Below are 13,615 nucleotides of genomic sequence, written 5' to 3'. Positions count from 1 at the left end.
ACGCAGTGTGTGAAATGTTATGTGTTGCTAAAGGACACTACTAGTCCCTGGTTTGTCGATGGTGCGATTGAGGCGTGGGAGGCGTTCTTCCAACGGGTCCTCTTCCCACTGTTAGAGAGGCTGCCACGGCGGGCTCACATTGCGGCTAGAGCTAACACTATTATGTGCAAGGTAGGTGAATGATAGACAGATGTAAGGAGTAGTACTTTGCTAGAGGGCTCTGCTAGTCCCTGGTTTGTCAATGGCGCGGGCGGCGCTTGGGAGGCGTGCTTCCAGAGAGTCCTCTTCCCATTGTTGGAGAGGTTACCACGGCGTGCTCATATTGCGGCCAGAGCTAACACTATTATGTGCAAGGTATGTGGGAGATATGAGTGTCAGACAACTTTTGTTAGAGGGCGCTGCTAGTCCCTGGTTTGTTAATGACGCGGGCGGCGCGTGGGAGGCGTGCTTCCAGAGAGTCCTCTTCCCACTGTTGGAGAGGTTACCACGGCGGGCTCATATTGCGGCTAGGGCGAACACTATCATGTGCAAGGTAACGGGACTATTCCCACCTCTCGTTCCCACCACTGCAACTCCTGTGTAGCCAGGATCTACAGCTTGACCGCCACAAAAACCCAACCAATGAAGGTCAAGTTTGTCCCGGGGGAAAGTTAAACTGTCATTGGACCCGCAACGAAATTAATCAGAAGAACATAGGAGGAGTTCGAAATTAAGGTTCGACTTCCCTCCATTGCAAAGCGGATGACAGGTGACAAACAAAGGTTCAAAACCTTTAAGAAAAAGATTATGCACCACGGACAATAAATTAAATTAAGGGGGCCTATCTTATGAGCAATTAGCAACTACCTGCCAATAATATTTTTCACAAAATCGCTTAAAAGCACGGAAATTTTTCCTTGTCGCGACAAGATCGGTGTAATAAATTGCGGAAACAGATGTATGTTGTATTGAATTAAGCATTATATCACGTTCATGTTTCCAAAGATCACACTCCCACAAGATATGATGGGCAGACTGCTCATGACTGACATCATCAGTGGAACACTCGCAAAAAGGAGACGGAACTAGTTTGAATTCGTGAAGTTTATTTTAAAGTTGCCATGTCCCGTGAGGAACTGCGACGAGCAATGGTCGATTTCTAACCATCGCCTAGTTAGACGTTCGCGTACATTCGGGAAGAATTTATATAAGTGACGTCCTTTGACTGACGTATCCCATCTTTTTTGCCATTCATTAAGTAAATCTTCTTCAACGACTTCTCGGGAATCAAATAATCGACTTATTTTAGAACGATCGCGGCTATTTAAGAAATCGGAGGTTATATTTTCCCTTGATGCGAAGTACATAGCCGCACGCTTTTGTACCTCTAAGTCGACCGGCAGTACACCAGCCAGGACTGGCAGAGCCTCCGTGCTCACAGTTCTGTAAGCTTTGCAAAGAAAAATCAATGCAAGGCGTTGACTTTGGAGTAGTTTCCGTCGAGCGGCTCCTATAGTAGCTCTGTCAGCCCAAACTGGTGCACCATAGCAAATGGAGCTTAAATAAGTGGCCGAATATATTACTCGGAGGATTTTAAACGTTAGACCCCACGTCGAGGTTGAAATGTGACTTAAGGCATAAAAGTTCTTTTTAGCTTTTTCACCGATCTGTTTAATGTGCTCGACAAAACTAAAGTTTTTCTCTAAAATTAGTCCGAGATAGCAAACAGATTCCCGTTTTTTAACAGTTATTTCATTGAATTTAATGCGAGGCAAAACTTTAAGATTACCTTTTAATAGAAGCTGATAAGTTTTGTGAGGGGCAAACTGCAAACGATTCCTGTCTCCCCATTGAGATATTAAATTCAAGCATGTATCCGCTAGATTTTCAAGCTTTGATCTAGTGTCAGCCTCTATTAAAAGGAGACCGTCATCAGCGTACCCGGTTAACGAACAGCCTTCGGGTAATGGTAATGCTAGAAAATCATCGAAACCCAAATTCCAAAGGTAGGGCCCTAGGACCGATCCTTGGGGACAGCCGCGCGTGAGCACCTTTGATTCAGCATGATGGCCGAGTTTTAATTTAGTTGTACCGTTACAAAAGTACGAGTGCAGTAGTGAATATATATTACTATAGCATCCACGAACTTTCAGTTTTAAGAGCAGGATCGGCCATCAAGCATTGTCGAAGGCACCTGAAATATCGAGGAATATTCCTACAACGTACTTTGCCACCGAGGACGTCACTTTTTGTCTAACAGATATTACTGCATCTGCAGTAGACTTCCCGGCGGTGAAGCCAAACTGCTGCTCGTGAAAAATTGGACCACCCGGTAGCAAACGCGGCACTACTAAACGCTCTAACAGTTTACCTAATGAGGGAAGTAATGTAATAGGTCGGTACGATTTAGGATCTTCGGGCGGTTTGTCACCTCCCTTTGGTATAATTTTAATAAATCCGCGACGCCATATACTCGCAAACACGCCCTCCGAGATACAACGAGTGAAAACATTAAGAATATCCGTTCCGGCTGTTTTACACGCTGCTTTAATCATTTTATTTGATATTTTATCTTCGCCCGATGCTTTGTTTAAGGGTAAACTATTTACTATATCGTAAAACTCATCAAGGCTAGGAATAGAAGACACAGGCGACTCAGGCAGCACCGCAATAGCATTTCTGACGTCCCGATGATAATCGTTATCGTCAGACACACTATCGTCGGGTATAAGCGCGTTAAGAAGAGCACCTGTTGTTTCCTCTACACCCACCGTATGAGTGTTGTTAATTTTTATGTTAGAAATATAAGCAATATCTAATTTACGGTTAGCTTTGAATTCATGATATATCGGAGACCACGGACCCTCTTTTTCTAATCTCTCGACTGTTTTCCGCAGTAATACGCCCTTGGCTTTAGTTACAGCAGCTCGATAATGGGACCTGGCAACCCTCAAAGAACATAAAGCATTTTCATATGCATCCCCAGTAACATTTGCCTTTCGAAGTGTGTTAAGCTTACGGCGAGCCCGGCGAAACTTTTTCCTAATTTCTACCAGCGATTCATTCCACCAATCACATCTACGTACACCTCTAGTTGGAGCGCGACCAATCGCAACATCTGCACAATACGTAAAAGTATCGGACATAATTTCTGCACTATCAGTCGCGCTCAGGTCGGCACGAGTAAAATCTTTGGCATGAGACGCAAAAAGAGTACTGAAAAAAGCCCAGTCGGCCCCACGACATTTATATCTATAGTTGTTGCTGCACTCATGAACTGTGTCTTGTCGCGACATTGGTTTAAACTCGTACACTATCAAGCGATGATCACTACAAGACGCGTCGGGGAGGACACGCCACCTATCCAGCTGGACGTCTGCGCTAGAAAGCGTGACGTCAATATGAGACTCGCCCGTTGGGCTACTGTAGGTTGGTGGTGCATTAGGGGTGTTGTGAATAACTAAGTTCATTTCAGCTATGAAGTCTTCCACGGCTGAGCGACGCTCCACATCAGTCGAGCGGAGCTTGCCGTGCCAAAGTGGAGATGACGCGTTCGCGTCAACTCCAATGATAACCCTACGCCCTGTTAGGGACTGTAATACAAAGCGTAGGTGGTGTAGATGAGGCCCAACCGGGTCAGAATATTGAAAGTAACAACTCACGACAAATATGGAGAAGGATGGGGAGGATACTTCCGCAACAGCGCAATGCGACGAAGAAAGGTTGGCAATAGACGTTATTGTGAGTGTAGACGCGCATGACACATAGATACCGGCGCGTGCACTGTTATTAATTTGAATAGTTTTGCAGCGCACGCCGACACGCTGATATTGTTCTTGTACTAACACGAGATCTAAGTTGTATTCTACAATAAGTCTGTCCAACTCCAACGTAGCAATTTTATCGTTATGGAGGTTTAATTGGCCTATGGAGACTTTAGCCATAAACAGTATTTAATATTAGTTGTTCTAATTTTGCCTTATAACTCGGACAGTCGGGCGAACCGCTTAAATGGTCGTTTGGTTTTTTAAAACGTTTACATGCCGCGCAAACTGGCTTAAAGTCTTTGGCGGTATTTTTAATACAATCTTTCGTATCGTGGGCCTCGGCGCAATACCCACAACAGCTAGATTTTTCCGTGCAAAATTTCGCAACATGACCATATTGCTGACATTTCATGCAACGAACTATTTCTACGTCATCGTTAAAGCGACAGGTAGCCCAATCAATAAAAATTTTTTCCTTTGTATTTATCAAATGTTTACGAATCTCGGGCTCGAGCTCTAAACCGATCCATTTTCTACCGTTGTTTAAAACACGACGACGAACTATTTTTGTTGACTTAATAAAATTGTCTTCAGAAATAGACATTTCATCCTTAATATTTTGTCTATACAAAGCTGACATAAATGCGGCGTCTTCTAATGTTGCGGGTACGTCTTTAACAAGAATTCTAGGTCGACGTCCTTTCGGTTTTTCTAAACGTAAGCCCGCGGATTTAATACCGGCGACGGATTGTAACTTTTTAATTTGGTTTTCGTTCGTTACGCGAAGTACTACACCCGCATTTGCCGTTTTCTTTAAACCTACAATTTGAAACCCGTCGTCCGTAGGATTGATCGCTTTCATCAACGCTTGTTTTGTCGCCGATGATGAGCCGAACTCGGCCGAGCGCTCACTAGTGGGATACGCAACGACACAGGGAAGGGGCGTGCGTGTTTCCATTGCCGCAGCCGCCGGAGCGACTTTAGGCATTTTTAGCTTAAGGCTTTCTGCGTAGGTGGGCTTTGAGACATTGCCAATAACATTATTTTGACTACAATTTTTATTGATTTTGGCCTCTAATAAGTCACGTTGCGCGATGGCCAATTTTGTCTCGGTTGATGATGATTTTAATGCCAGTAAAGATACGATTGCCGTGACTCGCTGTGTCATATCCATAACTGTCGATCGATTTTTAACGTCAATTCGCGAACCGAGCGAATTAATGACGACATTTATTTTTGTAAGATACGACGCGGCTTCATTTACTAAGTCGTACTGTGTTTGATCCGGTGCCGTCGAATTATCGTCTAAACCGGGCGAATCCGATAGTTGTACGCGTTTACAAGACGATGGCGACACATTTGTTGGAGATAATGCTTCGCTACGTGTCCTTTTTCCTACACTAGGCGGAGAACGTTGCGTTAAATTGCTACGGAGAAACACTTCGTTAGCGACGTCGACGGGTTGATCGTTGAACAGAGGCATGACGGACGAGTTTATAGTCGGGCGCAATGGAAACGCGCACCGCTGACGCAGCGCGCTTACCCCTTTACACACGACGATACACGTACGTGAGAGTAACTTTGAAAAAATCTCATGCCCATGTAAACTTGTTTTTGCGGCCGCAATCGGCAGCGATCGCTCGTGAGAGATATTTACTCGCACACAGTGCCGCTCATTTAGTGTTGGGACCTGTCAGTGCTCGTTTACTCGGACTTAAAGTTGACTGCATTTTTTGGAACGAGAGGCGGCCAATGTAAATATTGATTTTATGTGGTTATTGTTGTTTTCGGATAAGTGTTATAGTTTTATTTTATTACGAAAACAGTGATTATCCGAATGGAATACTTTTATTGTTATTTCATTGCATAAATTAATAATTATTACTACCACAAAAGTAAGTCGCACGATCGTAGCTGGTCGGTCAAACCTCCAGTAGTTGATTGAAAACTATTTTATTTGTTATTTGATATTATGGATTAATGTTTAGTTGTTTTTCTATTTTAGTGCATCCTAAATATGAAGGATGTGTCGTAGCATTATTTGGAAACGCAACCGACTATGAAATTAAAGATTTTCATGACTAAAAAGACCAGGAAACACAATTTCGGGTTTTTACGGACTTGGAAGAGTAGAATACCAAATATGAAAGCTCAGGAGACGAAGTAGACCCTGAACATGAATCAGCAAGGCTGGTCAGACATTTTAAAAATACTATGTGGCAAGCAAAAGCTGAAACAAAAGCCACGTCCGCTACAAAATACGGGGTCAATTTGGAAGAAAATTCGAATAAATTGAATTCGTACTCCAACTGAGTATCTCAATTGATTATTTTGATGACACATTTTACAAAGAGCTGGCTAGGTGTACAAACTTGCACTACATGCTATAAGTCGATAAAGAATTAAAAACTATTAGAACCGAAATTGCTATAGTGTTCGAGGCACATATTTTCATGAGATGCCTTCCGGACCCATGTTTGCATATGTACTGACACACTAGTATAAAAAATAGGGGCTTATTGCTAACAAAATAGTTCATAACCGATTTGTACACACACGACATTCCCTTTATATATTTTACCATGACCAACTAGCAGAAACAGAACAAGACAACCGCTTTGGAAGGTGCAACCCATGATAAATAAAGGATCAATACACCTGCAAAGAGGTCCATCTTATTATTCAATCGTTGAACGATATGAGTGGTGTAGATATTCTGGACTAACAAATGGAATGCCACCAAACCTTTATTACAAGATAATAGGGTTTGAAAGTTCTAGTTTAAATTTTGGACCTGGAGGTTGTTAATTCGCGGCGGCTTTAGAAAATTGATTGCACAGCTAATGGTTATTCAAAAAAAGACATTTTGGTATTACTAGATTTTCGTTTCAGCATAGCTGAGGCTTTAAACAGATATCCTAATAAAGAGCATCGTGTCGAAAATTTACTAAACGACTCGACATCCATAAACAATATAATATAGACTTTCAAGGTTAAAAGGCAAATTATAACACAGATGAGAACGATTACCTGGCTAAAAAGCACCGAGGTGTTACATGTTGGAAGGATGTTCTAGCTGGTCAAAAATTAAATGTGCTAAGTGAGATGTTTACCTGTGCCTTTCTCGCAAAAAAACTGTTTCCAGTCATATCATCTTAAGCCATAAAAATGACATTTATTTCTTTATTATTAATTATAAAGTAATTTTGTTCTATTTTACAATCTCTTAATAATCATCTCGGACCTCATATTGGTACCAACCAAACTAATAAAGGTTTTTACTTTGCAAGTTTGTCAAAAGGTGGATATTTTTTAATTAATTCGTTTTTTGTAAGACAATTTGCTAAAAGAGGTTTAATTGCTTGTTAAATTATAGCTTACTCTTTACTTATAGGGGTCTCTTACCAAATTAATACTTATGTGCTCATAAATTAGTAGTTTTCATTAAATAAATTAACTAAATAGAATAACACTCACTATCGTGAGACTAACAAATTATACCGAAGCCTCACTATCGTGAGGGCATACTTTCAGGAAAACTGAAAATGCAAAATTTTTTAAAGTATTTTTCTAATCTTATTTAAACTCTAAAATAACCCCTAAGTAAAGTTTTATTAAAATATTGACACTTTTTTATTCTCGTGTGTAAAGGGTTACGGTCGACCCGCCACCTCGGTTGGCGCGGGCCGATTTTATCAAACACCCGCAACGAGAGAAAATAAAAAAGATGTTTACTCACCGAATATTTAACCAGAAAACACAAACGAGGCGATAAATAGACAGAATAACTTACAGTTTCCGTAGTTCGTGTCACATACAAACCGATTATTACACTCACAAACACTTATAAGCGATTTATCTATTTTTATAAGCAAAAACTCCCGAGAGCTCCGTACGCTAGCACTACACCGTGCGGGGCGGGGGGGGAAGTGAAATCAGTGATGTGTAGTGTGGAGAGAGTTACTTTGGCCAGAGACCAGTGACCACTGGTTCCCTAGTTTGTCAATGACGGGGGCGGGGCGTGGGAAGCGTGCTTCCAGAGAGTCCTCTTCCCATTGTTGGAGAGGTTACCACGGCGGGCTCATATTGCGGCTAGAGCTAACACTATCATGTGCAAGGTATGTGGACTCAAAGTGGGGAATGTTAGTTTGCCAGAGGGCGCTGATAGTTCAAGGTCAAACGCTGGGTGTGAGGCTAGTTTTGTTGATTTTTTTTAAACCGTTACAGGAATGCCATTATGGTAATCCCGGTAAATGTCAAACGGTGTCTGTTTGAATTAATGAGAGGGCGCGGATAAGACCAATTTCGAAAAAAAACAGCAATAAAGCAAATTACCACTCGTGTCACTTACATAGCGGCTTGAGGGTAAACATGTAGATTTTTGTAGGCCAACTTGACGCATAGGGCTGATCGTTATTCGTCAAAAAGTTTCACACTACCCGCCTCATAGCGTATACATAAATCATTTCTTCTACGTTACCATGCATCTTTGTGCCTCTAGCACACGCTCTTATGATTTTTGATGATTTTCTAATTTCCAGGTGTTCCTCCAACACCTATCAGCGCTGTCCCCGCGAGCCAGCTTCACGGCTCTCTGGCTGCGCGTCATCGACGTCCAAGCGTCGTTAGTGGCGGCAGGCGCGGACGACGCGCTGACCGAAGCCGCGCTTGAGTCGCTCAAGAATATGATCCTCGTCATGGACTCTGTGCGGGTGAGTTAAAGTCCTTAATGAAAAAGGGCTACTATAAAGTCGATGGTTCGTTCGTTCGTTTCAGCCGAAAGACGTCCACTGCTGGACAGCCCCAAGGATTTCCACAAAGACCGGTCCTGTGCCGCTCGCATCCAGGCACCTCCCGCGACCTTCACCAGATCGTCGGTCCACCTAATGGCTATGTCAGTCACTCTGGTTCTCCTACAGATCTCCTCATTTCTGATTCGATTACGCAGGAAAAGTCGTGGGTTATTTAAAAGATAAAATTAAATGTTCGGGATGTTTAACTGCCTATGCCTAGCTCGCATTAATATTTATAACTATGTGTATTTTAATGACTGTAAACCCTTGAAAAAATTCCTGACAATAGTGACTGAGTTTCTTGCGCGCCTTCTTTTCAGCACTGGCCCATTTATTATCTCGAAGCAGTGGTAGGGTTAGTACTGGGTAATATTTAAATACAGAACATAAACCACACATTACAAATTCAGGTTCAAATATTAAATACCTAGTTAAATATTTGCATGCGAGACAGAAAGCACTTGTCAGTCCCACTATGCAAGACACACAAATCTTAGTTTGTGTTGATGGGCTCAACACTCGTTTTGCGACCTATACTGCTGCATCTATGTTCAAGTAACAATAACTTTGTTGGAGACATTTACTCAGCCAAACATTATTGTTTCAGATTTTCAGTAACGGAGACAATTACAACGAGCTCTGGTATATCACCTGGGAGAAGATTGGAGAGTTCCTTCCTAATCTCAAAGAAGAACTATTCCCTCAAGGTTTGTACACAACACTATAAACCAAGTCGTATTATTATTACCAGAAGGCTTCTAAGGCTGAGACGCACCATGTTACTTTAAATTTGACTATAAATACGTTATAATTACGGTCAAAGTTAGGTGGTGCAACTCAGCCTAAGAGTAGGTACACCATGTATCAAACTTGGATTGACTCACGGATTTGATTGTCCGCTGCCGGATCCGATTGCGCCATTCTATAATTTGCTTTATTTGCAGTGAAAGACAACACCACAACCAATGTACCAGCACCACAACAGCCACTGCCATCGATGCCGACCCTCGTCCCAGTTCCAACCAGTACGCCTTCCACCTTAATACCTCCCCACCCCTTACTCCCTCCGCATAACCAAACATCCCCTCAGCACACATCGCCAGTGTTGGTGCCAACATCGCCCGTGAACCTTGGCCAGTCGCCGCCAAAGTTGGCGCCAACGTTGGTCGCTCCGACCCCAGTTAGTGGAATGGTGCCGATACGGAATCAACTGTACGACCAGGCCGGGCTGACGTCATCAGTACTGTTGCAGCCGTTGAATGAGGTAGGCTGACTTTGTTGGGTTTTGGGAAAGATACAGGCTGTAGAGAAGATAGGTTGGCATACATATTTAGTCATTTTAGTCCTAGTGTAATTCTGTATGAGTGACATACATTTTGCTAGTTTAAAAACGTTTGTTTTATAACAATTCTTTTAATTATTAAACTCATTGTTTAACGCCCGTATCCACAAACGATGCTTGATTAAGTGAAGCAGCAAATTGACTGCACAACGTTGAATGGAGCTCTGTGATTGGTTCGGATGTGACCGCGTGGACGGCGCACTGTGAGACCTCATAGTAGTGTTTGTGAATACGGACGTAAGTTGCCAACCTATCCTTTATGTCTTGTATGCATTGTCATATCCTTGTGCAGTGACGCACACTTAGCTACATTATAATAAAGTTAAAAATATATTTAGTTTCTTTTACTAAATGTATTGATCGGTGTCCATTTTTTCCAGATGATATCGACACCGATTGGGATATCGATCCAATCGCAGATGCCGATCCTCTACCCGCAGACTGCGCCCGAGCCTCTTCAAACCCAGATATCGCCCGAGCCAATCAAAATTGAACCCAACGCCGCCGTCACACCGCCCACATTACTACAGCCCACCTACATAGAAAACATCGTTCCAGATAAAGATATAAATCAGAGCGAACTATACGCAGAGTACTTGATCAATCCGTACAACGAAGCGAAAGATTTGTCCGCTAAAGAAGCGACTTTGTACGACCCCGAGAGCCAAACGATTGACCAGACTGTACCCGATTCGGAACTCAGAAATCCTTTACTATCAATTCTGGACAAGCAGAAGGCGTTGAGTACGAACACCACCCCTATGCACACCAGAAATAAGACTCAGTTTGGATCGACAGACAACCTTAGGCCTGACTCAGGTATTTTCAATTTCTCTAGCTACTTTAGTTCGGTAAATGAGCGGGGGTCGGAGGTGTTTGACACCCTGATGTCGACTCAGGAAGGATAGCTACCGCCCGAGTGTGATATAGGCACGTGGCTATAAACTATAGCATATTCAATTAATTATTATAGAATAACAAATTGTCAAATTAATGAAGTCCAGTTTTTATCTCTTTCTATTTACCTCTCTTTCTCCAACATTAATCTTTATATGAACTACATTTTACAGAATCACTGATGATTTCGTTCATGAATTTAGTTTTGAAAGTGTATTTACTTTATCTCTGATACATAAGCTTCATAAGGCCACAAATAAAAATATATCAGAATCAAAAATAGCAGTGTTATAATCGAATCTACTCGCAATAGTTCCTTTAAATCTGGCCCAGAGTATCTAATATTAGAATTATGAAAATAAATATTAAGTTTCTTGTAATAATCATGTATTCATGGGACTACATTATCATAAGACAATCCATAGTCTTTTTTATTGAAGGTAGATGGTCATATTCTATCTAAAGAATAGATTTATGGTGATCAGCACATCTCTACCTTCATAATAGTTGCAAAATCGCACCTTTTTTAAACACATAAGGACACCTTATTTAACTTGATATGTCCATGTAAACTTTTGTTCTTTCATTTGCTAAAAAATATTGGGCAAAGAGAGGGCCTTTCTTTATGTATCACTGCACCTCGATACCCTTTACTTAGGTACCATAGATAGGGTGCTTGTTCCTTCACTAAATCATTATAATGTTCAAAGTTGAATTTGTATTAGTATTTATAAAATGGGATACGGTTGTTTTTGAATAAGTAACGTTTCCTATGAGCACTAGTTGAAGATTGTGATGCACTTAGGCGAAGAACTATGATTTTAAAGGTGAACCCACACTATATGCACATCACACGCACCAGGAATCAGTACCTCTAGCATGAACAACTTTCGTCTTCGAATCGTTTGCGTATTCGACAAAATTCGATACTCAACCTTCGAATTAAACGATAATGTGACAATTTTGATTCTCAAAATAAGTTTCATTCAACCATTTCTCATACTAAGTTCAATTTACGACACGTTCACAAAGGCGCTTTTGTAGTTTTCGTACTAAATCTTCTGATGGCGATTCGAGTACGCAAACGATTTGAACTCGAAAGTTTTTCGTGCTAGCCGTACAGATTTTATTGTTATTTCCTACTAAGTTGTGCAGTGGTTTGTATACGGACCGCATTTCGGAAAAAAATGTGTAATATAAGTGACGAGTAAGAAGCGTAGGATACAATGCGAAAACACCTGCAAATTGCGGTTCGTTCGGTGCGGATAGATGTGCGTTCATCTTTATAGTGTAACTCTTTTAATACTTACTTCACTTTTTTTGTCCAATAAGCGAGAAGGAGAATGCCCCATATTATTATGGCATTTCTTTCAGTTTATTAACCAGTAAACTATTCCCTGCATACCTACTTTGAGTAATATTCACTAGCAGGTTAATATTTGTCTATGTTTGGAAAGATAACCAGAGACAAATTAAAACGGTCTATGTTTTCATATTACTCAATAGTTACTTATGTTGAACATTCGAAGAGAGAAGCTATCGACCCACTGAGTAAGTAAGCACTGCTTGAATTGTTATCAAATATTGTTATGTAGTTTATTACACAATTTACTAGTTCACATACAACATACAAAAAAGGTATATTCACATACGTATCTCTGGCACTCTGAGTTTCTATAGTGATTACGTAGAGCACACGGTGTGAGAACATGTGAACACACCTTTACCAGCCTTTTAATGCAATATAAAAAGGGTGTCAAAACTTACAACACGGTTGAATTAACTGCGCACCTGGTTCTTCCGCACGTTCTATTATGGACGGGGGGAGTCGCATTCCGGGGTACGCAGTTAGCTCGATCGGGTTATAAATAGTAGTTATTTGTTGTATGTAGTTTTGTATGTATGAATATTATAATTGAACTTGTATTGCTTTGTCATGCAAGTACGTACGATATAGCCTGTGCTCTTGGACCATTTAAACTATAGTATTTTTAGGTTGGGTGTTGTCTTATGAAATTAATTCTGACTCGATTTTGAGGTGTTATCCATTATTATTTTGGCAACTATTTACTCACAACATTTTTGGCACGTTGCAGGTTTGGGTTTAGTTACTAAAATATTGAGTGTTTTAGTCATATTAGCACTTTGAGAGATCTTATTTTTATCTATTCGTTTCGTTATGTATTGTTGAAGGATAAAAAGAAAGATTTAAGTGGATAATCTCAAAATCGAGCCAGTTATGGACCTATGTTTATCACATATGATTTCTATTCCAATTATAAGTATAATGGCATGGGATGTGATGATGTTTTATCACACACACACAACAGCATATCAGACTATACATTTGTTTTAAAGCACCACCAATATTGTATATTTTCACCTTTGCATAAAACTTTTTAGTAAAAAATTTAGATGTATGGTTTATTGCATTATACTTTTATGAAATTAAAGTATTCTTATATGTTGTGGATTTGAAGGGCAATAATGAAATTCGGCCTATCCATGTTATGATAACTTAACTGTTTGATACTTTGCTAATATACATTCCACGCCATTCTTTACTTTCAATTATATTTATTCATTTAGTCGTATTATAAGTTAGTCCACTGTATCGTTAAGTTTCATATTTAATATTTTACTTGGTTAGCGAAATTTTCAGGGTCACTATATTTTTGGACTGCAAAAGATGTACATTATGTAATTATACTAGGACGTTTCTTTTTGTATAGAGAGATATATTACTAAACGATCAGTCTTATTATACGTTTAACGGTTTAATAATAAAAACGTGTTTAACAAAACCCCTGTTTTATTCGGACGAGGGAATGAAACCA

At 40.6% G+C, this 13,615-nt stretch overlaps 1 protein-coding gene across 1 annotated transcript in view; it reads left to right on the top strand.

Moving 5' to 3' along the window:
- Positions 1-11,035, top strand: part of LOC135078588 (Golgi-specific brefeldin A-resistance guanine nucleotide exchange factor 1) — a 37,626-nt gene extending 26,591 nt beyond the window's left edge. The window contains exons 33-36 of the mRNA XM_063973118.1: positions 8,288-8,458; positions 9,147-9,246; positions 9,484-9,803; positions 10,262-11,035. Coding sequence (XP_063829188.1) covers positions 8,288-8,458; positions 9,147-9,246; positions 9,484-9,803; positions 10,262-10,789 — 1,119 coding nt within the window. The 3' untranslated portion in view covers positions 10,790-11,035. The remainder of the gene's footprint in view (positions 1-8,287; positions 8,459-9,146; positions 9,247-9,483; positions 9,804-10,261) is intronic.
- The last annotated feature ends 2,580 nt before the right edge of the window (positions 11,036-13,615 follow it).

This window comes from Ostrinia nubilalis, chromosome 15 (assembly GCF_963855985.1).
Source record: "Ostrinia nubilalis chromosome 15, ilOstNubi1.1, whole genome shotgun sequence".
NCBI classification, from domain to species: domain Eukaryota; kingdom Metazoa; phylum Arthropoda; class Insecta; order Lepidoptera; family Crambidae; genus Ostrinia; species Ostrinia nubilalis.
This window is presented reverse-complemented; position numbering and strand designations above follow the sequence as displayed.